This window comes from Aulonocara stuartgranti, assembly GCF_965226115.1.
Source record: "Aulonocara stuartgranti genome assembly, chromosome: 12".
Classification (NCBI taxonomy): Eukaryota; Metazoa; Chordata; class Actinopteri; order Cichliformes; family Cichlidae; genus Aulonocara; species Aulonocara stuartgranti.
The window spans coordinates 33,655,159-33,682,077 of record NC_138948.1 but is presented as its reverse complement, the minus strand read 5'-3'; the positions used below and the strand labels follow the sequence as shown (position 1 = coordinate 33,682,077).

At 42.4% G+C, this 26,919-nt stretch overlaps 1 protein-coding gene across 5 annotated transcripts; it reads left to right on the top strand.

Moving 5' to 3' along the window:
- Window positions 1-1,736: 1,736 nt before the first annotated feature.
- On the top strand, window positions 1,737-26,912 carry add2 (adducin 2 (beta)). Of its 5 annotated transcripts, none has more exons than XM_082554461.1 (15): window positions 1,737-2,202; window positions 11,003-11,192; window positions 11,715-11,856; window positions 13,268-13,419; window positions 15,671-15,751; window positions 16,906-17,055; window positions 17,168-17,311; window positions 17,535-17,633; window positions 18,465-18,641; window positions 18,936-19,184; window positions 21,670-21,786; window positions 21,897-21,983; window positions 22,089-22,215; window positions 23,621-23,704; window positions 25,624-26,912. In XM_082554461.1, the coding sequence occupies exons 2-15, from the start codon at window positions 11,046-11,048 to the stop codon at window positions 25,875-25,877; spliced, it is 2,010 nt and encodes a 669-aa protein (XP_082410587.1). In that variant the 5' UTR covers window positions 1,737-2,202; window positions 11,003-11,045; the 3' UTR covers window positions 25,878-26,912. The 5 variants fall into 5 exon arrangements, with proteins under 5 accessions (XP_082410587.1, XP_082410590.1, XP_082410589.1 ...); XM_082554463.1 differs by lacking the exon at window positions 1,737-2,202 and adding an exon at window positions 4,427-4,508; XM_082554462.1 differs by lacking the exon at window positions 1,737-2,202 and adding an exon at window positions 6,571-6,698.
- Window positions 26,913-26,919: the final 7 nt, after the last annotated feature.

Here is a 26,919-nt window from a genome sequence, read left to right as displayed (position 1 = left end):
GATGGGTCAATGCTTGGAGGCAACATTACTTTTCATGCATTTTTCATTTTTTCTGTCATGTCAGATTTTTTTAAAATGATAGCTTTGCAAAAATTGCTGTAAAATGTTATACAGTAATATTTTTTCCACTTTAAATGACTCAGTCTGAAATATCAATATCAAATATTACATTTAATTATATTTTGGATTTTAACCCTTTAAAGGCCAGTATGTTTGCATAGCTCCACTGTTTTGTTTTGTTTTGTTTTAACAACTTCAGCCTGAAATATAAATATAAACTATTAAGTAGAGTTTTGGGACTTTAACCCTTTAAAGAAGAGGGACTCCAGCTGAGGTGGAGCAGAGGCTGAAAATGGACAGACTGGTCTTGGCATATAAGCTTCCCACATGGTGCTGCCAGCTCTTCTAATTTTTTTCCATGCAAAAGTCACACTGCTCTTACATTTGCTGATGAGAGGGGCTTGTAGCAGCACCCTGCAGATTTTAATTGATTAATTGTTTGACTTGTAAACATCCATCTTCACACTCATAGTGCACGATAATTTCCAGAGCATCCTGCTGTAAAGTCTTGCCATCTCCAAAACAACTGCTCCTGCATTACTGCGCATATTTCTAACTATAGTTGCAGTGCAGTTGCATAACAGGCGTGATAACAAGGCTGCTGAAAGTTTCAAAGAAAAAAGGTTGCCTACCACAACACTGGAAATCCTACTTGTAAAAAGGTAAACATAAAATAAAGTTAATTGTGAATGTTTACACAATCAGGAGTTCTCCATATTATTGACTGTTACATAAAGCGTTATTAAACCTTATTGGCAATTTATTACTCAGTACCATCCTCATAGGTCCTTCATAAAAGGTGATAAAGTTTACTGATACAATGTAACTGTCACATCTGGGCTGTGACTAAATGCATAATTCCCCTGTAATTAAACTGAATTGTTTTCAATTATTTTATTTGAAACTACAATAATTATATTTAGCTATGAACACTTAAAGTTCACACTAATAATAAAGGGGGAACAAGTCACTCCTTGAAAAAGTGTATTTATAATGTAAGATTGGAAAATATTGTTTACCCATAAAATTATGAAGAAGTTACGCAGTACTCCTGTAAGTACTTACAGAATAATTCCCTGTAAAATACCCAAGTTATACAATACTTTTTTAATTACTCATGCGTGACATAACATTGCTTACACATGACTTAAAATTACCTACAGTATCATTATTTCTTTGTTTCCTGTAAAAACGTGACTTGTTACTCCCTTAGTGTATCTGCCTTTAAGTATTTGCATCTAAATATAATTCCATGTCACATTATTGAAAATTCCACACAGTTACAGGGGAATTCACATCCTGGCCATATTAAGTGTTATCATACCTCTATATCCATAATCTTCTCTGGTGATCTGATTAACTTTATTTGAATGGGAAGAAATCAGTTATATAAAATTGCAGGTTGAGCAAATATTGTGTTGGCCCGTAGTGACGTCACGGGAGTCTGTTTTAGTACTTTTTCAAGCTGAGCCTCCTAAAAAACACAAAGGATCAACTGCATAACCTCGTGTAGCAGTGCTTGATTGTGCTGGAGTGGATGTGTCTGCGTGGGGTAAAAACACAGAGTCTTTACATGGTTTCCAGCAGAGTCCAATAAAAGTGGAAGTGACCTGCGGCTCCTTTTTTCCCACCACCTTGTCTTTCTAGTTCAATTACAATCTGACAAACTCATTTCCAAACACCTACAATCTGCATATCCCTGCTTCTCGGGCTGTGCTGTGTTAAAAACAGAAGGTGGCGCCTGTTTGATGTATGATATTTTCTTCACTTGAAGTGGGCCTGAACGACTAAACAAAAAGACAGCGATAATAAAATCCTCCAGGACTGTGCGTCAAAAGGCTTTACGAGCACAATAACCGAGCACACTGCCAGGATCCTCACTGTAGCGAACTGACTGGGAGTGTTTGGGGTGCTAGACTGTGCACAGGCGTGGCAGTGGGCTGGTCCTGGCTCACTGAGCGATGAAAAAAAAACAACACAGCAGGGTCGGTTGACTTGGTATCAGCTGAGGCCCTGAAACACTCTGACAAAGGAGCCAGTGCACACAGATTTGTTGCAATTAACTCCTTCACTCTGAGGACGTCTTCAGGCTGTGGGTGTGCCGCACCCACTCAGCAGACACGCTCCCGAGGATGCGCTGAGGTGAGTAGCCTACACTGCTGATATTTACGTGTAGTTATCCACGGAGAAAAGGCTGGGTGTAGTGCGGGGTCCTCCCTGACGCGTGCATGAGCGTTGTGTGCGCATTTCTCTGACGATGCCTGCCTGAACTACTTCATGTTTAAGCTGCTGGTGTTGCGCGTCCAACTCTGTTTTTGCACAATGAAATTAAGAGGCCCACGCCGCATGCAGCTTTCACGCACATTCTCCCCTCCTGTAAATGATCTCCGCAGCCAGGCTCGGTGGGTGTGAGGCTGTCTGTTAACAGAGCCTGTAATGGCAGCGCCTCTCTGCTACTTTAGCCACACCGTGTCTGCTTGTCGTTGCTTTCCCTGCGCTGTATTTCGCTCGCTAGCTGTGCGCGGCCTTTATTTGGACTGTAGTTGGGTTTAAATGTGCCTTTGCTCGTTTGGCTCACTGAGGGGGGTGGTGTAGTGTTGTGCTACCGTCGCTGGTCTCTGCCTTTTTGCAGGAGGCCATTACCGGAACCTCCGCGCTGCTGGTGCTGATGCTGCAGTGCTTGCGAATGTTGCTAGGCAGCCATGCAGAGCGCACGCGGTTTACTGGCGGAAGAAAGGAGGATGCTAAAGAAGGGAAAAACTCGGAAAACAGTTTTGTACGTTAATCCTCGTTTACAATCCTGTGTTCTGCATGCACTGCTCTGGATCAATTGGCCTGTACGCATCTCCCCCCTCCCCGCCATGTGACACATCTGGGTTCCCCCCCCCCCCCTTTTTTTTTTAATCTCCCCCAGCACAATGGCAGGCCGTGACTGTGGGGTAACACAGTAGTCAGACTTCAGCGATACTGAAAAAAGAAATAGCTGTAAAAACAATGGTTTGCACACTGTACCCTGTTCAAGAGAAATCATAGCATTTATGGGGGGATTTTGTTTATCATTTATCCATCTATCGAATAAGACACTGTTGTGGTTATAATGAACCAAAGCACCTTAAAATTTAACTGTATTGTAAGCTGTATGTGAAGATTGTTTGAATTTGGAAAGATAAATAGTTTTTCCTTTTCTTTAATAAAGCAGTGGTCAGGACAAATAGAACGAAATAGATGTGAAATAGTTGTGATGAGGAATTATGATGATGTAATTCACTATGTAAGTTAGAAAAATGTTCAAAAGCATGATTATTTTTTATTTAAAAATGTTTGGTTTTTTTGTGTGTTTTGTGTAGTTATTTGTTCTTGAACTCCAGATGCAGAGGGATAGCTACTTAGCATATGCTATGTAAAAAGGGTAGGTGCAATGAACTTCAGACACCTTTTCAGCCTGTAACTTGTGTTCATCCTGTTTAATTCAATAATTTGTTGACAGTATGTATTTAAAAGAGCAGTTTGGTGGTGGTTGTAATTGAAAAAAACAAAAAAACTGTTAATCACCAAAACTGGAGTTTATTTTATACGATACTGGCAAGTGGGAATTTTGTTGTTTGAATTTAAATTGAAACAACTTAAAGAGCATATTGTGCTCATGTCCAGCTCCATACTTTTTATTCTTAGACTCAATTAGCATATGCTGAATTTTTTAATTCATGCATTATCATCCGTGCATTATCACACAAGGAATATTCAATAACTGCAGGATTCAGTAATACTGTAATTAACGTAGTTCACTCCATTTCTTGTGTGTGTCTTCAGCTGCTGGTCTCATGTGCTGAAATGCTTTCTGTGTTGATGTTTTGTCAAGTTGGAGCCAAATTTCCCATTAGAGGCTGCAGAGACATAACTGTCCTACAGAGAATTTGCAAAACTTATTATACCTCTACATCAATCTTGCATAAATGCACTTTTATTTACTGCACACTGCATTTCTACAAGACACTCTTGTGTCAAATGTTTAATATTAATGTGTCCAATCTAAAGTGTAAAATCTCACTGCTACATGTTAGCAAATTGGAGTCAACTAAACTCTGTTTATTTGTTTTTACCCAGTACAGCTGGTGTCTTTTTACCAATATTTTTTTTGTGTGTGTTTGTGTATACAAAAATTATGTGCACAATATATTTTAACATACGTCAATAATATTAACACTTAGCAGCAAATCAGGACTAAAATATGGACAGGTGTCAATTAAACATTTTGTTTTATCTCAGGCTTTTATCCCTGAGTTACCTCAAATTCATCTGAAGTGCATCTGTAGTAGTCCGCTGTTTACCTCAGCTGCCAATATGCCTCCACCTCTATTTGCTACAGAGGAGGCTGTAAAACCTTGTGACAGGAGTACAAATCGATGAGTCGATGAAGCTCAGCTGTGTCTGATGGCAGTGATACTGAGGTGAGTTGTTGAGGACATGCTCAACTTTTCTGTCAGTAAGTGCTGCTGTTTTGCTGCTGTTAGCTTCTGTTAGCCAGCATTAATGAAACCGTCTTTTGAGGTGGCACTAACGTTGATGGATTTAAAAACTTAGTGGCCAGTTGTCCAGAGACAGGAGAGTTGCATGTCCACACGGCTGACAATAACTGCAACAATATTAGGAAAAAATAAACATGTTTATGCATATTTTTATGTGTTGGAGCCCTGACTCCAGGTTAGGAGATGAGGCTTGAGTTGCGGAGGATGAGGTGGTGAAAGAGAAGTCAGTGGTGGAGAGGGAGAGATGATGAAGAGCTAAATGCACAAAAGTTAAATGGTCATATATGGTTTCTTTAAATTAAAATTATTCATAAGGCGTTTTATGCCTACTCAAATCAGATTGCTATGCGTTGGTATGACCTTAAATCAGCCACTCGTGCTTGGAAATCCTCCAATGTGGCTGAATTACAAGAATCCTGCAAAGAAGAGTGGGCAAGACTTCCTCCACAGTGATGTGAAAGACTCATTATTAGTTATCACAAACGCTTGATAACAGTTCCAAGAATGATACAACCAGTTATTAGGGTTAGGGGGCAATTGCTTTTTCACACAGACAGTTAGGTTTGGATAGCTTTTATCCCTAAATAAATGAAATCATTTAAAAAGTGGATTTTGCATTCGCTTGTGTTTATGTAATTACAAAATTGCTTTAATGATTTGAAAGATATAAATGTGATAAATATGCAAAACCTAAGAAATCAGCAACAGGGCAAGTACTTTTTCACAGCACTGTAAATGCAAATTGTGATGGAGGACATTAAAACTCAGTGACTGACCACAATTATTCAGTTTCACCACCAGAATCTGTTATGATTTATTGAAGGAATGCTGGTTTGGATTTGCTGAAAAGGTATGAAATGAACTAAATGGAAGGGAAGCCAAAGAAAATGGATCCAGCAATGCAAAATGTTGAGTCAGTGCTCTCTGCCTCTGCGCTGCTGGATGTGAATGCTCAGACACAATGACTTAAAACCACTCAATGATAGCTTTGTCTGCTGCAAATCTAACCCTCAAATGTGGAAAATCATGCACTACAAGGTCCGTGTCTTTAAAAGAGAAATGCGTGTTTAGTTTCCGGGGTTTGATTTTAAGGATAAACATTGAAGAAAAAAATCCTTAAAAAAGCAGAACGAGATTCACTTAAAAATGATCGTTTCCTGTCTGATTTCACTGTTTGGTTCGAAAGTACTGATTCAGCTGTAGAACTCAGGAAGTCGTCTTGAGCTTTTGTGAAACAAAAGTGAGGTGATGATGCAGCATGTTCAGCCATCACAGGGAGACTAATGATAGGGGGTGTAGGCAGTGATGGAAGGCCAGCAGCCAGAAGTCCATGTCTCCCTTTTAGTCATTAGGATCCTCCCTGGAGAGAGCAGCTTTCTGTCTGGTGCCTGTCAGCAGCTGGGCCCCCTCTGCCCCCTGAGACAGAGAAACACACACACCATGCTCTGGTAGAGAAAAGAGAGAGCTGCTGCTGTTGGTGAAACACGAGCGCCAAAAGCATTAAAACAAACCCATCTATGTGAATAGATGTAGATTTAAAGCAGCAGTGTAGCTTGCATATAATATAACACAGTCTGTGTGTGTGTTTGGGGGAGGGGCTTAATTCTTCAGGGACTGGCTGATGTTTTTGCACAGCTGATGTTGGGATAAGTGCACAGTTTATTCAGAAACTCCATTAAAGGTTTAGTCGTCTACTGCAGCGAGGTGCAGTAATGCACATGTGTCTGCTGCCACTTTCTCTCGTACCTTCAGAGGATGAGAGTGCATCTCAGCTGAGGTTACACAAACAGTGGCATTGCAGTAATGCACCTAATCGAGTAAGTAAGTAATGAAGACAGTTAGTGAGTGGTAGCATTGGAGGGAGGGTGTGGTGTGTGCGCGACCTTATCTGCTCCCTGCAGCAGAGTGTGTTTGAGTGAGGGAGTGGCCAGCTCTTTTCTGAAGATCCTTACGGTAACTCTTTTACTCTTTCTCCAATTACCGAGCCATATCGCATGCTAACTTCCTCTTAGTGGTTCTGCATGTGAGCGCTTACTGCTAATGCTGCATTTTCTATAGCTCTGCATTTCCACCGTCCAGGGCCCCGAGGAATACGGCATCCTTAATGCGAGGGTAGGTTTTTCATCTTAATGCTCCCATTTGAACGTGCAAGGACGCCGAGGCTTAATGCGCAGGCCGGCGCGTTGTTTATTTATCTGCTCTGAAGCAGGATGCTGAAAAACACAGAGGTATTTAGAGCTGAATTGAATTGTACTTAAATGAGCGTGCTGAATGAAGACACAATTGTACTTTAATGTTCGATCGCGTTTGCTTGATCTCTTCAGTGTCTCTCTGGGCTGGTGTGAGCAGAGCTCCTGCGTGCTTAAGCTTTAAAAGTTTTTCCTCTCATTTGCATATTTACTTACACTTCCTTGGCTAAGCTGTGATAGGGGTGTCTTTTTAAGCTGAAAAGGATTATGGCTGCTGCTTTAGAATGATATGGGTAGAATATTAAGAATAGGTTATTAAACTTATTTTCATATACTTCTTGGAGTGTATTGTAACTGTTTATTATTCTCCTACTTTACTTTTTAAATCACATCTGCACATCCTGATTGGACTGTCCGTTCTTCCTGCTGGGTGTGAACAGAAAGTGAAAGGTGGAAACGTGTTTTCCATTTAAAATTTTTTAAAAAAACACCACAGCAGAGCAGCACTCCTGCTGTAAGGAAAGGCTTGTCCATGATGTGCCTTCTGATTGTTTTTAAACTAAATTCAGGATATTGTGTTGTCAAATGCTCCTTTTCCCTACATATCATTAAAAATGAAATTGAAAATGGTTTACATAGGCTTAAGAGCGCAAACTCTGAATACATCTGGGCTTAGTTTGAATGTCTGGGGACGTGTATGTGACTTTTGCAAGCATACCTACCAGGCCACGCCTGGATGGAACGTCTGGATGCTCAGTGGTCTTTCCCAGACTGCACACTTAATTACACTTAATTTAAAAAAAAAAAAAAGAGGAAAAGAAAACAAACACTGATTTTAAGTTTAAATATTTTTTGTATGAACTGTTGTGCTACCTTGTGTCATTATTTACAGCAGATTCACAGGGGAGGCGATCCTTTCACAGATTTTAGCCCTAACATCTGTTGATGATATATGGCTGACTCACAGATTTCCCCATACTCTCCACACACGGTCTATTGGTATCAGCATCGATAAAAATATCAACCAGTGTTATTATTATTAAATATTGGTATTGGTCTTAAAAATCCTATATTTGTCGCTCTCTGCTAATAAGCAGAGTCATGCATGCTTTTGGAGTGAGAGAAGAGAGCAAACCAGTTTTTTTGTTTTGTTTTTGTGGCTACAATTTACAAAGGTCTACTATAGTATTTATTTATTTATTGTCATTGTCAAGAACAATGAAATTGTGTTTGGGGCTTCCATACAACCCAAAAAAAAAGAAGAAAATAATAAATACCCCTTAAAACCCAAGTGTACATATTTAACCCAGTGTGACTCCAATGCAATAAGACAATCCTTAGCAATAATGTTCGTAGAAATTCAGACAAAGACCTGAGAAACATGACAAAATACAACAATGCAACCCATTCAATATTATTGTACTGTGAGATATGATATCAGATATGATAGTTATCTATTTAAGAAAGAGGGGGGGGGGGCAGGAGGGGGAAGAGAATAAAGATATGATGCACCAATGCAGACCAGTTCATTGCTATTAAGAAGTTGGATATGGTTATTGTCCATGAGAGGGGGGCAGAGAGTTCAGGAGCCTCACAGCCTGTGGATACAGGCTGTTGGCCAGTCTGGATGTTCTGGCCTGTATAGACCTGTACCTTCTCCCTGAGGGCAGCAGATGGAAAAGGTGGCGCGCAGGGTGATGTTGGTCCCGCAGGATACTGTGCACCCTCCTCAGACAGCGAGTGGGGAAGATATTACTGATCTCTGGCAGACTTGTTCCAATAATTCTGCCAGCTTCTTTCACCACCCGCTGGAGTGCTTGCTGATCGGCCTTGGTGCAGCTGGGGAACCACACTAGAAATCCATACGTCAGAACGCTGCTGATGGCACAGTTGTAGAAGTTCAACATCAGAGATCTGGGAATGTGTGCGCTCCGCAGTCTCCTCAGGTAGTAGAGGTGCTGTTGGGCCTTCCGTACAACTGAGGTGATATGGTTGCCCCAGGACAGGTCCTCGGTCACAGTTACCCCCAAGAATTTAAAACTGCTCACCCTCTCCACCGCCTCACTGCCAATGAAGAGAGGCAGATGGTTGTTATGACCCCTCTTCCGGAAATCTACAATGATCTCCTTGGTCTTTTTGGTGTTTAAGACCAAGTTATTGTCGTGGCACCATGACTCTAGTTGTTGCACCTCTGTCCTATAGTTTGTCTCATCATTGTTGGATATAAGTCCGAGCACTGTAGTGTCATCTGCAAACTTAACAATGAGATTGGACGCGCAGGAGGAAATACAGTCATGGGTGAAGAGAGTGTATAGCAGAGGGCTCAGAACACACCCCTGAGGGGCACCGGTGTTGACCACAAGGGTGGAAGAGGTGTTCTTACCCACTCTGACACTCTGTCTACGGTTAGTGAGGAAGTCCACAATCCAGTTGCACAGAGAGGAGTTAAGTCCCAGTTGGTGGAGTTTGGGACGGAGTTTGTATGGCCGGATGGTATTAAAAGCCGAGCTGTAGTCTACAAAGAGGAGCCGTGCATAGGTGTTCCTGTGTTCCAAGTGCTTCAGTAATGTGTGCAGCACTGTGGCGATCGCATCCTCGGTTGACCGGTTCTCCCTGTATGCAAACTGGTGCGAGTCCAGGGATGGTGGAAAAGCAGCTCTGATGTGTTTAATGACCAGTCTCTCCAGGCATTTGGCGGGAATGGGGGTGAGTGCCACAGGTCTGAAATCGTTCAGACATGTGACATTTGACTGTTTTGGGATGGGAACGATGGTTGCTGCTTTGAAACAGGATGGTACCAGTGAACAGGACAACGAGGTGTTATATATAGAGGTGAAGACGTCCGCCAGGTCCGCAGCACAGTCTTTTAGCACCCGGCCCAGCAGTCCATCCGGCCCGGCCGCCTTCCTATATACACATCATGTGCAGACAATCTGTAACTGCTGAGCCAAACAGTGGACTCAGCTATGTCAGTTTTTAATGTGCAATGCTTGGGTCAAGCACAGGTAGAGAACAACTGACAAAGATGGAGGCAAGAGGGAGGATCCAAAAAAACAACCCAAAATCCCAACATGCCAGAAAGCGTGACAAAATGCTGAAACATTCAGTGAGAGATCGAAGGGAGGATGTATACATCCTGGGTGTGTCATAAGCTAATGGGAGAGAAAAAAGGAAAGGAATCATGTAGACTTAGCTTAGGTGAGTCATTTCAAAATAAAACAGGAAGTTAATGAACTGAGACCACAATCGCTAAGTTATTGTGTTGAAAACAGACACAATTTAGGGCGATGGTTTCACACTAACTTGTGCTGGTAAAACCTGTGTGTGTGCTTGTCTCCTCCACACAGAGTGGACCAGGGAAAACAGTTTTTACCAAAATATGAGAACTAATCAACCGAACCTTTTCAAACTCTAGAGAGTCTACAAAAACACGTTTTCAGTCAGTGCAAACATGCTGCCATGCAGTCATCCCAAATCCTGGCTTCATGTTGATGATGCTGTGCATCAATTAAATGTTCCAGTATGTTATAACTTTGCATTTCTCTGCTATTGGAGCAAGACACTGCCCCCCTCTGACAACAGATGCTCTCTGCTGGTAACTGAGAGTCTACCTTCTGTATTGCCACAGACCTGGGTAATATGTTCACAGCAATACAACTGGATAAGCAGGTGCGAAGAGTTGGTAGGTGAGGGAACAGACATACAGAGATTTCTCAAATTAACTGATGTATCACAACAACAACACAGTTTGTGGCTTCAAGATATGCTAGTTTTTTATTCCCCATAAATGCTTCACATCCGTACACAGTATACAGATGTGAAGCATTACTATACAGTCATCCTGTCGTCACACCCAACTGGTCACAGCAGCTGCCCCTCCCTCAGCCTGCTTCTGCTGGAGGTTCCTTCCCACTGGTGCAAAGTGCTCGCTCATAGGCGGTCGTTTAATTGTTAGGGTCTTTACCTTAGAATATGAAGCAGCTTGATGTGACTGTTGTTGTGATTTGATGCGATACGAGTAAAATTTAATAGGACTATCATTTACATCAGATTATTTTGCAGACCACATGTGGTGCACTAGAGCTGGTGACATTCACAGTTTGTAAATCAGCAGAAACATTTACATCTCAATGATCAGTGTTACCTGACGGTTTGTAAGCACTTGAAAAGGCCACTGCGATTTACAATTTACAGTTTTTGTAATTAACTGCATTTTTTTCTTTGCAGATCCACCCCTGGTTGTAAGACGCCCACTGCAAAATAGTAAAAGATGAGCAAGTCTCCCACCCCAAAGGGCACCCCGGTGCAGCGCAGTCCCAGTGATGGAGTCTCCGAGGGCCTCCAGTCTCCCCAGCACTCCACCCCCAGCATCGGGCCACAGCATAAGAAACGCATCTCCAGCCTCCTTCAGAGTCCAGTAAGACGTCTGCTCACGTCTGATTTATTCTTTTTCTTTCCCCTCAGCCTCTCTTGCCCTCTCTCTCCTCTCTGGATGTGATTATCTCCTCATAGATGAATAAATCTGGTCTCAAATGCCATGTGACAGCTCGGGTTACAGCCAGTGCTGGACCTCCATGCTGAGTGATTGTGTGTGCTTCTGCATATGGAGTGAGAGTGACTATGAATTACAAGGACGGATGCAATGAGGGTGACTCATTAAATATTTTCACTCACCCTCACCCATGTAACGGACAAGTGTTTATAAAGTTGTGATTGTGCTTAAAGCTCCTGTGAAATTGTTGCAGTTAGACGCTTTTTCAAACACTTGCAGTGAGTTTTAGCTTGTGGGGGAAAAGGAGTCAATCCAGTATTCAAATGTTCAAACTCTGTACAAAAGGAAGTTCAAATAAACATTTTTATGAAGCTGAAAAGATTTTTAAGGCATGATCTGTGTATATGTCTTTGATAATATAGTCATTTATTATCTGTGTTTCTGCAGTCATTTAGAGAGGAGCTGGATGTGCTGATCCAGGAACAGATGAAGAAGGGTGGCAGCTCATCCAATCTATGGGCACTGAGGCAGCTGGCTGATTTCATGGCCTCACATGGCTCTCCGGCTTCCCTGCCCGTCTCCCCCTCAAGTATGTGTTCCACATCTTTTAGTAAATATTTATTCATCCTAGCTTTATGTACATAAACAGACAACATTAAAACTTTTCCGTGTGAAGTGTCTGATATGGATTGTCTCGTTACAGTAAGACCTGAGTGGTTAGGCTGTTCTTGTAGCGTATACAGTGAATAGTACCTACCAAAAGGAGTCCAAGGAAGGGCAAGGAAAGACTCCTGCAGTGGCCAAGGTTCAGTGATGCATGTGGAGAGTGAAAACCTTAATGGTAGCTATGATAGAAAGGTGTCAACAGAGTAATCCCTGCTCATACCTTCCCATGTCCAGGCTTAAAAGCATCTGATGTGGGAAGGTGAACATTAGAAGAGAACAGTGGAAGAAGGTGGCCTGGTCTGCTGAATCACATTTCTTTCACATCATGTTCACTGATCTGGGAACGAGGTGGAAATAGAACGTCTTGTGGGAAGCAGGTCAGGTCACTGATGAACATCCTATAAGGCGGCTACGTTCTTGATGGCGGTTGCCTTTCTCAGGAGGATCTTGAGAGTTACAGTACTGATTTTGCCCGTGAATTGTAAATTTGCTGGTAAAAGAAGGCAGATCCATGATCTGTTTGCTGCTAACATTTTAATGAGACTGCAGGAGTTTCTTTTTACTAGTCATACTTCATGAAGAACTTTTCCAGAGTCAAAGGTGTAAGGTTACTGTTACATTTAGACCAACGGTCCCCAACCTTTTTGGCGCCACGGACCGGCCCTTAAGGTGTCACGGATAAATACAACAAAATAAAACTAGTACCGGTACCAAAAAAAAGAAGATTTATTCATAACACACGTGAAAAGACCCAGGAAAACCGAGTTAACGATAAAAACGATAACAAAGTAACGCTGAAAACTGATAAAAACCCTGAAAACCATTCATTTCACACCTGAGCCTCAACTCTCACGGCCTGGTACCAAATGACTCACGGACCGGTACCGGTCCGAGGCCCGGGGGTTGGGGACGACTGATTTAGACTATTGTTCTTTTCCATTGAGCTACTTTTATTTGCTAGTAGCAAGTGCTAGCACTATAAGCTAAGTATGCTATTGAATAGTTAAGTGTGCTATTTATTGTTCTAGGCTTGTCTTTTGTAATTCATTACTATCAGTTTGTCCTACAAGCTCCCTGGAAAGTGTTTAGTTGATCCAAAATGCTGCAGTGCGAGTACTGACAGGAACTAGAAAGAACGAGCGTATTTCTCCCAGGTTGGTTTAATATGAGCATCCACGATAAGTTGACTTTAAGGAAAAGAGCTAAATGAGATGTTATCTACCTATGTGGTGATGATGTTTTATTGAAACGCTTAGTCTTTTGTGTGCAGACCATGAGCTTTACTTCCTCTTTTCTGTCTCTGTCTGCTTTCTCTCTTCCTCCCACTCGCACAGACATGATGATGGTGACACCCATCAATGACCTGCATGGCTGGGAGCCTGGCAGCATGGTGAAGGGGGAGAGGTTGATGCGCTGCAAGCTGGCCAGCACACATCGCCTGTTCGACCTCTTTGGCTGGGCCCAGATCGGCCGCACCTGTCTCACAGTCAGTTCTGCTGCCTTCTCACATTACATTCCTCACTTTAGCCTTATTTCTTTTAAGAAGCATTAATGGAAGCATGTGAAACATACTTATACACTGCCTTCCGGTAAGTTGAACAGGCTGATTAAGAGATTAGGTTGTAGATGTGCTTCTCATAAGTCGCTGAGTGATTTGACAGCAGTATTAATCCATGGTATGACTTAGTTTCAGATATGAATAAAGGAAAAGCAATTATCTGTAGAGGATATTATCTGTGTGATTAAGTGCAAGTAAAATGAAGGAGATGGGCCATATGAACTTGCAGGATAAACACACGGAGTAGAAAGAGGATCAAGGGAACTGGAATTTACCTGCTATATGTGTGAGTGAGATGATATAAATCTGTCTTTCTGTGCTGCATTTTCTTGATTTTTGATGTGTCAATAAAATCATAGACTGTATTCAAAAGATGGCCACCTACTTCTTAATGAATCTTGTTAATGAAACCTACACCTGAGTACTTTTGTTATCGTCATCTTAGTGGACCTGATGAAAGATTGGTGGACCGGGGTGAGAATCTGAGGGACAAATCGTAAAGCTTACCCTTAAGTTACCTTATTGTACTGCAGACAAAATAAAGTTAATTAAAATCATTACAATAAAGTTGTATTCTAAAAGAAGCTAACGGTTCAAACCACAACCTCAGAAGTAAAGTTTTTACTGAGGTCAGAGAACAAAGGAGCTGAGGGCTATTTTCTTTAAAGGGAACCCCGGCTATTAACACACGTTTGCGCTAAAATATGTACTGTGCTTTCAATAACATATATGTGGTATTAAAATACGCCAAATGTTTTCCTTTTAAGCACATTTTATATAAAACCGATTTACCAGTAGGCCGCCATTGTTATTTACTTCTCAATGCACTCTGGGTAGTGATGTCACACAGTTGCACCGCATCAAGTTCACAGTTAGCAGCGCACTGGAAATGGCTTCTGTTCAACCTTTCCAGTTTGAACCAGAGCAAACCGAGAGAAAGAATGAAAATAGTCAACCAGCACTTAGTTTAGATGAAGATGAAAACAATCCGTCACACGAGGACGCGAGAGTGAGGGAAAACTACTGGTGTCTATGCGGCTACTGCTTGCCAATGGCAGCGGCGACTGAGAGCGTTTGTTGTAAAGAGCTCAGTTTTATGGCAGCAGCTATCCATGGTATCGCATAACCGCATGATGAAAACATTAATAGAATTCAAATTTTCATTATAAAGTGAAATTACGATATCATTATTTTTACAGATTCTCCATGCAACACCAGTGCACCAAACCTTTGAAGCCGTCGTGCCAAACTAGGTATCCCCGACAGAATTTGTTTCCCCTGCGTTGGGAGCATACACTGGGCTTTCAAAATCATGGACTAACAGTATCCCACGTTCGTGATTTTTAGTTCATAAACACTTCTTATAATTACTAACTACTCCTGACATTTTGGAGATGTTAGCTCTTTATACAGTAAAGTTACAGTGGGATACAAATAATATCAGGCTGATTCTACCACAGTTTGTTCCCCCTGTCCAAAGACTTATTGCTCCTGAAATTTTGGAGGTTTTAGCTCAGTACAGTTCTGTACAGTTACAGAAGGATACAAATAATGATCAGTCAAAATGTCATTGGTTTATTTAAATAATCCCATCCGTTGTTGTACCAAGGTCCCAAAGCAGGGGAAACAAATTCTGTTGGGGATACATAATTTGGCACGACATTGGCAAGCAGTACCCGCATAGACACCAGTAGTTTTCCCTCACTCTCGCGTCCTCGTGCGACGGATTATTTTCATCTTCATCTAAACTAAGTGCTGGTTAACTATTCTCATTCTCTCTCTCGGATTGCTCTGGTTCAACCTGGAAAGGTTGAACAGAAACCATTTCCAGTGCGCTGCTAACTGTGAACTCGATGCGGTGCAACCGTGTCACGTCACTACCCAGAGTGCATTGAGAAGTAAATAACTATGGCGGCCTACTGGTAAATCGGTTTTATATAAAATGTGCTTAAAAGGAAAACATTTGGCGTATTTTAATACCACATATGTTATTGTACATATTTTAGTGCAAACATGTCTTAATAGCCGGGGTTCCCTTTAAAGCCCAAAGTGTTTTTGCAACCAGGTGTCACCCCCTGGTGGCCATTAGAAAGAAAGCAGGTTATGGCCATCTTTTATATGCAGTCTGTGTATAAAAGACAGTAGTGTAAGTTTTTTTTTCGCTCTCTCTCACTGACAGCTGCGTGTGAGTAAAGAACAGGAACACTTCCTTGTGCTTCCAGATGGACTGGCCTATAGTGAGGTGACTGGATCCAGTTTGGTGAGTCAGCAGCAACACATGTGACTGGGTTCTTCTGGCTCCATTGTTACTGATACAATGCTACTTTTGATTGTACTTCATTTGTTATATAATTAATGAGTGCTACAGTGGATGTCCAACTGATTTCCTTGATCATTTATTCTTTAAAATTACACTGAGATTAATGACTGAAATATTATTAATGAAAAAGCATACATCAAAGTCAAAATGCCTGTCGATTTCCAGTAAATCTCATGTCTCAATGTTTACATGCCATAGAACAATATGGTGATAATAATATGGGCATCCCAGAAATCTAGGAGATGTAAGATGTTGTGCTACAAATGTCATGTTGGCTGCCCTTTACGACAGTCAGAAATCTAACTGAGTAAAATAAGAGCACTGCAATCTCTCATTTAACTTCATTATCATTTTTACCCTCAGAACTAATATAAGAGTCTTCATGTTAAACAAACAGGCACAATTACATTGTATGTGAAGCCAGTGCTTTCAATGAAACTGAACAAACAACAACTTCCTGTTTTGTTTTATCTGCTCTTTCCTGTTGTTCTCATCTGCCACTTAAACCATTCGGTCAGCATTTTTGATCTGACATCTGACCAAATCTCACATTTTTAAAATACAATTATTAGATTATAAACAGATATATAAATAAGTACAGTATAAGTACAAGTTAAAACGATTTATGCATCACTTGCTTGAAGGGGAAAGTGAGTTTTAGGGTCTGGCCACGAAAAGTTGTGCCTTGTGAAAAAAAAAGGCTGTTGGCTAACTGTGGAGAGCCCTCTGCCTCAGCAGCCTGAGCCTGCAGACGAAGCTGTGGCTCAGTCATGACTCATTTGCTGCTACAGGCACAAGAAAATAACTCTTCCTCCTCCTCCTCCACTAATCATTGTTATCACCGCAGCCTTGATTTAAGTTCTGACTTATTGAAGTTGCTACCAACACACACTAACTGAAGAACAGAACCATCACTCATGAGCAAAGGTATAAAAGTAAAAAGTGCACATCATTCATTCCCCTACAGCTACATTTGTTACATATGCAACTTGTGTTATATTTTTGCTCTATATGAATTCCACGTTATAGAAATATCTTAACAGGAAGCCTTACTGCTAAATGTGACCCTGTGATGGCGCTGTGCACTTTTACAGGTAAAGGTGAATATCCTGGGCGAAGTGGTGGAGAAGGGGAGCACCAACCTGGGAGTGGACACTGAAAAGTTCAGCCTGCACTCTGCCATCTACTCGGCCAGGCCAGATGTTCGCTGTCTGTTTCATCTCCACACACCGGCTACAGCAGCAGTGAGGCAGCTTTAGAGGACACATGCAGACACAAAACAACTGAATTTTACTCTGTTTATTCCCTAAAATAAGAAGTTTTTTTTAGCACATTGTGACTTGAGTCTATCTCTAGGTTTCAGCTATGAAGTCTGGCCTTTTGCCACTGTCCCATGAGGCACTGCTGGTTGGGGACGTAGCCTACTATGACTACAATGGAGTTATGGAGGAGGAGGAGGACCGAGTGGAGTTACAGAAGAGCTTAGGACCTACCTGTAAGGTGAGCAGACTAAAAGAGTCAACACTGACAGTAAGACCCACATATCTTTGCTCAGTTCAGCAGCTGCTGCCCTTGTGCCTCCCACATGGGTTTCAGAGTGAGTGGAGAGAAGACGTAGGGTGATGTGGTCGTGCGCTGGATTAATTACTGGAGCTGCAGCCTGTCTCCCAGCTGAGATGATTTCATTCTTGTGGTAATATTTCTATTTTATGATACCTTTCAGGTTCTGGTGCTGAGGAATCATGGCATAGTGGCTCTGGGGGAGTCTGTGGAGGAGGCCTTCTACACCATCTACCACATCCAGGCTGCCTGCCAGATCCAGGTAACACACACACAAGCACACAGTACTGACAAACAGCTGACGCACTGGAGATGGAGTGTGTGGCTATGTGAGCGGGAAAATGAAGTATCACGTATTTCAGCCAGTAGCTCTGCACTGCAGTATAAAACACTACAGGTATGTTAGCATGTGCCAAAGCAATTCTGCAGTAATCCTACAGGAGCAGCAGTGAAGCCTGAAGGGAAGCAGATATGTGACTGTAAGGTGTTCAGTCAGGGTTTTTGTAAAACACTGCTGAGCTTGATTAAATCTAAATCATAGATCATATATAAAATTCAGGGTGTAGCCACCCTTAATATATCTGTGGAGTTATTGTGAGGAACACAAAACAAACTTAACTTACATTTACCTACAACAAGCGCTACCTATGGTCCTGATTTTGCCTCTGCTTTTGCCTCCATTGCCTACTGGATGTCTATTTCTGTTGGCTGTGCAGGCAGTTGTCATAGCACCCAGCCGTCAAAGAGCCAACAGGGACTCCTGAAGTGCATGCTTCGATCACCAGCACAGCTACAGAGCATAATGCATGGTTTAAGTCCCTGCAGCATTTCAGCAGTGGCACAAATACCACAGTTTATTTTCCTGGGTGAAAAAAAGCTTTTTAAGACAGTCAATCAAAGCAGCCGTGCAGTTTGGGAGTTATTGAGATGCTTTTAGCCTCAAGTGGCCGCTGCAGGAACTGCAGTTCCTGGAACTTTGAATTTGCTTCCTTTTCAACCACTGAAGTTGCTGGGATGTGTGTGCATGTGTGCAGAGCAGACCTATGCTAGAAACATAGAAATTGCACTTTTGTCTTCGACTTTTTATTGTCAGGTGTCGGCGTTGTGTTGTGCTGGCGGAGAACAGAACCTGATTATGCTGGATCGTACCATCCACAAACCCACTCCAGCCGGCACGGTCGGCTGGGCTGGCTCCACCTTCGGACCTCTGCATAAGAGCCGCGTTGGGGAGCATGAGTTTGAAGCCCTCATGAGAACTCTGGATAACCTGGTAAACAAGAATCACCCTGAACAAACACGTGTTTCACAATCAGCTCACTGATATTTTTTATTGAACATCAGAATTAGCTGTACATGTAAAATTCTGCACGCATGTTTTGTGGGTTTTACTGTATATTAGACTGTCTGACTTGTACAGAGCAGAAAAAAAAATATGAACGATCTACGTGCGTGTATGCAAGGATATGCCCAAGTTTCTTAAAGTTAGAAGACTAAAATGTGACATTTCCACTATTATTCAGTCCCTTCTGCACCTTTGAACTTCTTCCTCATGTTATTTTTTCAGGGCTACCGCACTGGCTATGCCTACCGCTTCCCTGTACTTCTAGAGCGAACGCGAACACGGAGGGAGGTGGAGGTACCGGCGACCGTCACGGCCTTCCACCAGTTTGATGACGATGGCGTCCACCCAGCGCTGAGGCAGCATCCTTTTGCCCAGCGCCAGCAGCAGGAGAGGACCCGATGGCTCAACACCCCCAACACGTACCAGAAAGTCAGCCAGGAGCAAGCCAGCCCGGGACACCAGCGCACCACTGTGAGGCTCGTTTTAAGTTACTGCGATTGTCTTTAAAACAATCATCTTTCCTACTAACTGTGCAATACGACATGTCCTATAACTTGCAGCCGGTGCAATCGAAATACTGTGGAGGATAGAAACTGATTTCGGAGCCCTGGATGTAGAGAGATGAGAAATAATATTTACTGGATATACAGTGGGGCAAAAAAGTATTTAGTCAGCCACCGATTGTGCAAGTTCCCCCACCTAAAATGATGACAGAGGTCAGTAATTTGCACCAGAGGTACACTTCAACTGTGAGAGACAGAATGTGAAAAAAAAATCCATGAATCCACATGGTAGGATTTGTAAAGAGTTTATTCGTAAATCAGGGTGGAAAATAAGTATTTGGTCAATAACAAAAATACAACTCAATACTTTGTAACATAACCTTTGTTGGCAATAACAGAGGTCAAACGTTTACTATAGGTCTTTACCAGGTTTGCACACACAGTAGCTGGTATTTTGGCCCATTCCTCCATGCAGATCTTCTCGAGAGCAGTGATGTTTTGGGGCTGTCGCCGAGCAACACGGACTTTCAACTCCCGCCACAGATTTTCTATGGGGTTGAGGTCTGGAGACTGGCTAGGCCACTCCAGGACTTTCAAATGCTTCTTACGGAGCCACTCCTTTGTTGCCCAGGCGGTGTGTTTTGGATCATTGTCATGTTGGAAGACCCAGCCTCGTTTCATCTTCAAAGTTCTCACTGATGGAAGGAGGTTTTGGCTCAAAATCTCACGATACATGGCCCCATTCATTCTGTCCTTAACACGGATCAGTCGTCCTGTCCCCTTGGCAGAAAAACAGCCCCATAGCATGATGTTTCCACCCCCATGCTTCACAGTAGGTATGGTGTTCTTGGGATGCAACTCAGTATTCTTCTTCCTCCAAACACGACGAGTTGAGTTTATACCAAAAAGTTCTACTTTGGTTTCATCTGACCACATGACATTCTCCCAATCCTCTGCTGTATCATCCATGTGCTCTCTGGCAAACTTCAGACGGGCCTGGACATGCACTGGCTTCAGCAGCGGAACACGTCTGGCACTGCGGGATTTGATTCCCTGCCGTTGTAGTGTGTTACTGATGGTGACCTTTGTTACTTTGGTCCCAGCTCTCTGCAGGTCATTCACCAGGTCCCCCCGTGTGGTTCTGGGATCTTTGCTCACCGTTCTCATGATCATTTTGACCCCACGGGATGAGATCTTGCGTGGAGCCCCAGATCGAGAGAGATTATCAGTGGTCTTGTATGTCTTCCATTTTCTGATGATTGCTCCCACAGTTGATTTTTTCACACCAAGCTGCTTGCCTATTGTAGATTCACTCTTCCCAGTCTGGTGCAGGTCTACAATACTTTTCCTGGTGTCCTTCGAAAGCTCTTTGGTCTTGGCCATGGCGGAGTTTGGAGTCTGACTGTTTGAGGCTGTGGACAGGTGTCTTTTATACAGATGATGAGTTCAAACAGGTGCCATTCATACAGGTAACGAGTGGGGGACAGAAAAGCTTCTTACAGAAGACGTTACAGGTGTGTGAGAGCCAGAGATTTTCCGTGTTCGAGGTGACCAAATACTTATTTTCCACCCTAATTTACAAATAAATTCTTTACAAATCCTACCATGTGGATTCATGGATTTTTTTTTTCACATTCTGTCTCTCACAGTTGAAGTGTACCTCTGGTGCAAATTACTGACCTCTGTCATCATTTTAGGTGGGGGCACAATCGGTGGCTGACTAAATACTTTTTTGCCCCACAGTAAGTCTTGGGCATCCCTTCGAGGCTTCACCTCAGCACAGTGACACAGATCTATTTACTTATCCAATCAGAGGCTAGCAGCCTTACCCTGCTGTAATGCTCAGTGATTCCCTTTAAGCAACAGTAAAGCCTGTTAGAGGGCAGAGCATGTGAGATGGTTCAAAGCAGAGGTGGACACAGGAACAGAATAATGCAACTCCCCATCTTTTCTGCTATACATCTTATTTGCATTACACTAGGCAAGCTGAGCATTTTCCTGTGATTCATATGGAGGCGGATGTAGACAGTGGAGCCGCTGTTTGTGTTTCCAGATACCTCAAGGGAAGGATTAAGCAGAGCTGCAAATGACGAGTCCCTTAAAGATAAAAACAATAGGAGAGCGGCTGTCTTACATCAGAGGGAGGAGCTTGGCTGTGCATCTGTGTTTTCTCTCCTCCTCAGCACCTCCCGCCATCCTTGCTCTCTGCATTGCAGGGGGAAACCCACCAACTCATTTATGACGGTGACAGTGCAGAGTCTGCCCTCTGGTGGCAAAATACACACTGTGTCACAGATTGGGTATAAATATTTCAAGAATTTCAAAAATGGTTTAAAATGCCTCAGAAAAAAGAAAAAAAAACGAAAAAAAACCCCCCACAATAATAACAAGATGTGAACAACAGGTGAATACTGAATTAGATGATGTTGTGTTGTTGGTTTTCTTCGCCTTAGTGGTTGAAGACAGAAGAGGTGACACAAGCTGGCAGCACAGCCATCAAGATAGAGAACCCAAACCAGTTTGTGCCTCTGTTCACCAATCCCCAAGAGGTGATCGAGACCCGAAATAAGGTAACACTTCTTTGCTTTTGGCTTGTTCTGCTTCCCCAGTGTCCATATTCCCTTCGGTGTACTGTCACGTGAAACAAAAACAGTTTACAGAACGGCTTTTCTGTCCTCAGATACGACAGCAGAATCGTCAGGACATGAAAACAGCCGGACCGCAGTCGCAAGTCCTCGCCAGTGTTATAACAGAAGATAGTCCTCCGGTAGTTTGCAGTCTCTCTCTCTCTCCATTACAACTCACTTTTATTTCTTACAGGTTAATCTTCTGAGGTAAAAGCTGTAATTTTGTGCTTCTGCTTGTCTATTAGTCCCCTGTCAGTCCACCTAAAGTCCCACCAGAGCCAGAACCTCCAAACCCCTTTAATGAGCTGACGGACCAGGAGCTGGAGGAGTACCGCAAGGAGGTGCAGAGGAAGCAGGATGGAGGAACCAATGGTACTCTGCTTAGCTTCTAACACACAGCATGTCTAATAAGCTAACACTGATTGTCAAATAAGTGTATACTTAAGTAATATTACAGTTAAATATCGTGACAGACCAGAGAGCCAAAAGTATGCAGACATACTATAAGTGATAGCTGAATATCTTATTCCATGTTAACCACAAGTGTTAACGATAAGTAACAGTCAAATATCTTTTCTGAACTGAGTGTTTTTGTCATATTTCAGACCTGCTCTAAATGACTTGGTTTCCATCAGAAGTTAATGAGGGTGGTCTCTGCTTATGCAGCTACCCTTGGAAAAACCCAAAAACTATTCTAATGTCCATCAAACCACATCTTTATTGATATCTACCGAGGTATCAAAACAGAAAAATTAAGAGTAGAGGGGTGGTCGTCAAATATTGTCTTCATTGTAGTGCAACAACTATTTGGGGAAGGCTAGCATGTGTCGCAACGTATCTGCATAGAATTGCTGTCGGTCCACCACCAGAGCGTAAGTGAGGTCGGGTGCTCGGTAGCTTGTGACGATCCATTTTTTGAAGAGAGTTAGCTTGAGCTAGTTAACTAACTTAACAGGCTGGTTCTCGGCCTATCAGCTACCTGTTTAGCATGTTAGCTTGGTTTTGAACTAAACTCACATTTATACTTGGAACAACTGCCCAATGGCAGCCCACTGCTTCACTGAGTGAATGGGTTAAATGCAGAGAGGAATTTCCCTACGGGGATCAATAAAGTATACATTATTATTATTATTATTATTATTGTTATCATTATTATTTATTATACATCACTGTTCATATAAAAGTAGAGGCTGGAATTTGGTTAGGAAAATTAAAAATGTTTCCTATGCAAAATATTAGATGAGCTAAAAACCAAAGCTAGCAGAAACAGAGGAGTAAAATACATTTCATGTTATTCTTTTAATAAAGATCATTTTTCTATTATTTTAGTTTCCTAAACTGACCCAGCACCATTTACTGCTATTGCCATAAAAAATGTCTGCATATGTTTGGGAACATGGTGTAACAAAAATGGCTAATTATGCTACTGCTCACTTTCACACGTTATTCTAACCTTCTCATAGATGCTGTGTGTAACATTTAAAAATTCAAATAAATTGTTGCAGGTGCTTTTTAAAAGCATCTGTCGGCTGCTCCCTCATTCACAATGGGCTCGCCACAGCAGGCAGCTCCACATTTGGCTGATTTTTATGCCGGATCCCTGACGCAACTCCCGACATGCTGCACACAGCAGCTTTAAGCAAACTCACTTGTGACTGTGGTCTAAACTGTGTTCACTACTCTTTGCCTTTAAAAAAACTAACCTTCTGCACAGCTGTCCCCTCACTGTCCCTCACTGCTTGTGTTATTCTTGTTTATGTGCGTGCTGTGTAAGTAGAGGAGGAGGTGGCAAATGATAAGGAGTCTTCCCCCACTACGTCCCCCACAAAGGGCGCTCCTCCCAGCCACCCTCCTCTCTCAGGTGAGGCTCGGCAGAGTGCTGCCTGCCTGCCTGGCTCGCCTCACATACTCTCTGACTCACAGCTTTGCTCCAGATCTTACATGTGTGACTGATGATGTGCTGCTTCTATCCTCTCATGCTTCAGATACTCACTGACAGCCGTGCTACTCCTCCTCTCCTCGTATGCAGCAGACACTAACTGTGTGCGCTTTAAGCACACATTTGGTAGATCTGAGTCAGATCTGCATTCACACAAAGTCTGCCTGTTGATTGTTGTCTTTTATTTTTCTATAAAGATGATATTGAGAGTGACAGTCAGTGGGCTAATCCCAAAAAAGAAAGTTCCATAAAGTTCCTGCATGTTCACCAGCAGATGGCACTTTATCAAAAAGTCAACCCATTGCGCTCTGCTCGGTTCCAACTCAGCATTTTTCATTAAGACTTTACTAAGATAGCTTTGTGTATCCATTTGCACGGTTCAAAATAAACTTTTTTATCTTGTAAATGGGCCGTGCACCTCCTCAGTACATTCTCTGTATAAATAACTATTTTAGCTGTTTTAAAATCTTTATACTAATCAAATAGAAAGATTAAACAGCAGGTGGGTGAGGCTGTGTTCCTGAGATGACCATATTAGGAATATTAGCTCTTAGTTACATCATACAGAGTCAAGAGTAGGAAATCTGACACTGAGGGTTTAGAGGATAACTGGCTGAGAACCAGTACAACCTCATTATCTTAACCCTTGGCCATCTTTAATATGAGCGTCATCCAGTGAAATGATATATGTATGACAGAAAAATAGAAATTAGCTAATAAACTTACCTCAGTGACAAAAAAACAGAACAAAACTCACACATGTATTTGTGAACGTGTGCGTGTGACCTTCCCTAATCCCCTTTTTTAGTAAGTAGTCTGTTACACTTTCATTTAAAGCTAATATGTATGCAGCATTAGTAAGGATGAGAAAAACATCAACATTAACAGGCAGTGAGGTGATTTATGACGTGAAGATACTTTCACTCCCATCAAAGTCACACGAATCACCAGTTTAAAAGTCAGAACACAGAGTGGTGATGAGAACCTAGATGAGCTCTGAAACCCCAAGTGGCCAAATGCAGGAAGGTCTCCACAACTGTAGGGGTTCCTGTTCAGACCCAAAGCCCAGGAAGGACATTTGCTGGCAAAACTTGGGTCACTCAAAGTGGCACAAGATGGCCCAGCCCCACACCACCCCCACAAAACTACAAGAGGTGCCCACTCCTTCCCTGAGGGACAGTAATGTGTTTCATTTGGAAACATTCTTCCAATTGAAATATATTAATTTCAAGGTTTTACTGTGTGTAACAAAAAGAAGCATGTTTGTGATTCTTTTACGTTTTGTCATGTGTTGTCGACTACAAACATTGTTCACAGTGCGTTCTGTGGATTGATCACTGTGTAGGTCTGTAGGAGTAACACAGGCTGTTGTCGCTGTGTGTCACAGTTCTCTGTCATAAAAGACATTTTGACTTCACTTTAGCAAACTGGTTCAGGTATATTTTGCTACAGTAATTAAAACAGTAATAACGGTGCACTCAGCTGTGTTGTTAATTAAGTCAAAATGTCTGACTCACTTCTAGTTTGATCCACATTTGTCACATTTCAGCCCTTTGTAGTGACATCCATTTGTTTGTGTACCTGTTGTGTCTGCTGTGCTGTCTCCTTCTGTGTCTGTCTGTCCTTTTCTGTGTCACTCTACACTCGCTCACCTCTGGTGCTTTGGTCTTGTCTCGCTAGTAAGTACAGAGCAACCACAGAGCACCCACTTCTCATTAAGCAAGCATGTTCATCTGCAGCAGCATGTCGCTTTGCAGCTCCACCCAGCTTTAAGGTTTTTATCTGGCTGCTGAATATATTTACTTTTGTGTTTGTTTGTTTTTCACCGATACTCGGAGCAGAGGAGACAAAGACTGACTCTCCGGCCATTCAGAACGGAGGCGAGGAGGAGAAGCAGACGACAGAGGAATTAGAGAAAGGGATGAAGGCCCTTTCAACCAACGACACCTCCACGCCCGCCGCCCCGCCCGCCAAACCGCAGGGCGGCACCCCGGAGGGCTCACCCTCAAAGTCTCCATCCAAGAAGAAAAAGAAGTTCAAGCCTCCGTCGTTCCTCAAAAAGAGCAAGAAGCAGAAAGAGAAGGCAGAGACCTGAGACGTTTGGAGTCGTGTGGCAGAACCTCGGTGAAATACTACAGTGAAATATTTCCTAGTGTATGACGGAGTAGCAGGTGGAGTCGACCACATCAGATGTATTTAAAGAGCCATTTAGGATGTCGTTCACAGATATGGTGTACTCAAACGACACATACTTTACTGTACCACTCACATATGATATATGTGGTGACTCATCTTAAGGAAGTTAAAAAACAAAACACTGGTGATTATTTTCACATAATATTTGACCCAGGTGGGATACTTTGACGCACTTCTCGTCACACGCAGTTTCTGTGTTACCCACGTCTTATTTTTTAGCCTCGCTGCGCTATTGCTCCATCACTCCACTCCACTGTACAGGCATTCACATTTTCATTTCTAAAACTGAGGTTACTACTGTGATCAGACTTTTTTTTTTTTTAATAAATCCACAATTTTGCAAGACACAAACGCCACAATGAGTTATGCACTCCTCCTCCATGTATAGGCACAATGACACATAGATTGACATCCTAGCACGTTTGCGTTTGTTCATTATCATAGGCATCTTCTAGTCATCATTTGGTTCTAAGTATCAGATAGATGTTGCAGGTATACTATGTGAGCACAGGTGCAGTACAATGTAGAAATATGCTGATAGCTACTGATCGCGCTCTGCTGAACGCTGGTTTGGTGTTAAAACAGCAGGGACAAGAATGGGAAGACGAAGCTGGGCGAGCACGCGAGGTCTCGCGACGAGCTGCTGTGAACGCTTTGATCGAAGCCAAAGGGATGACGCATAAACAGTTTGTTGCTTGTCGGTGCAGTCTGTAAGCCAGTAAACAGAAGGTACTAAACATTCCACTTTTTGTCGTTTTCTTTTTAAATGTGCAGAATACCTCTGAACAGTAACGACTTTCTGTTTGAACTAGTAGCTGACGCTGACGTGTGATGTTTGCTCATGGTCTTAATTTATTTTATATTAGAATGTATAAGTGAGTGTTGCAAGGTTACCATGTATCAGTCATTAAAGGTTGAGTTTGACTTAAAATCACATTTTT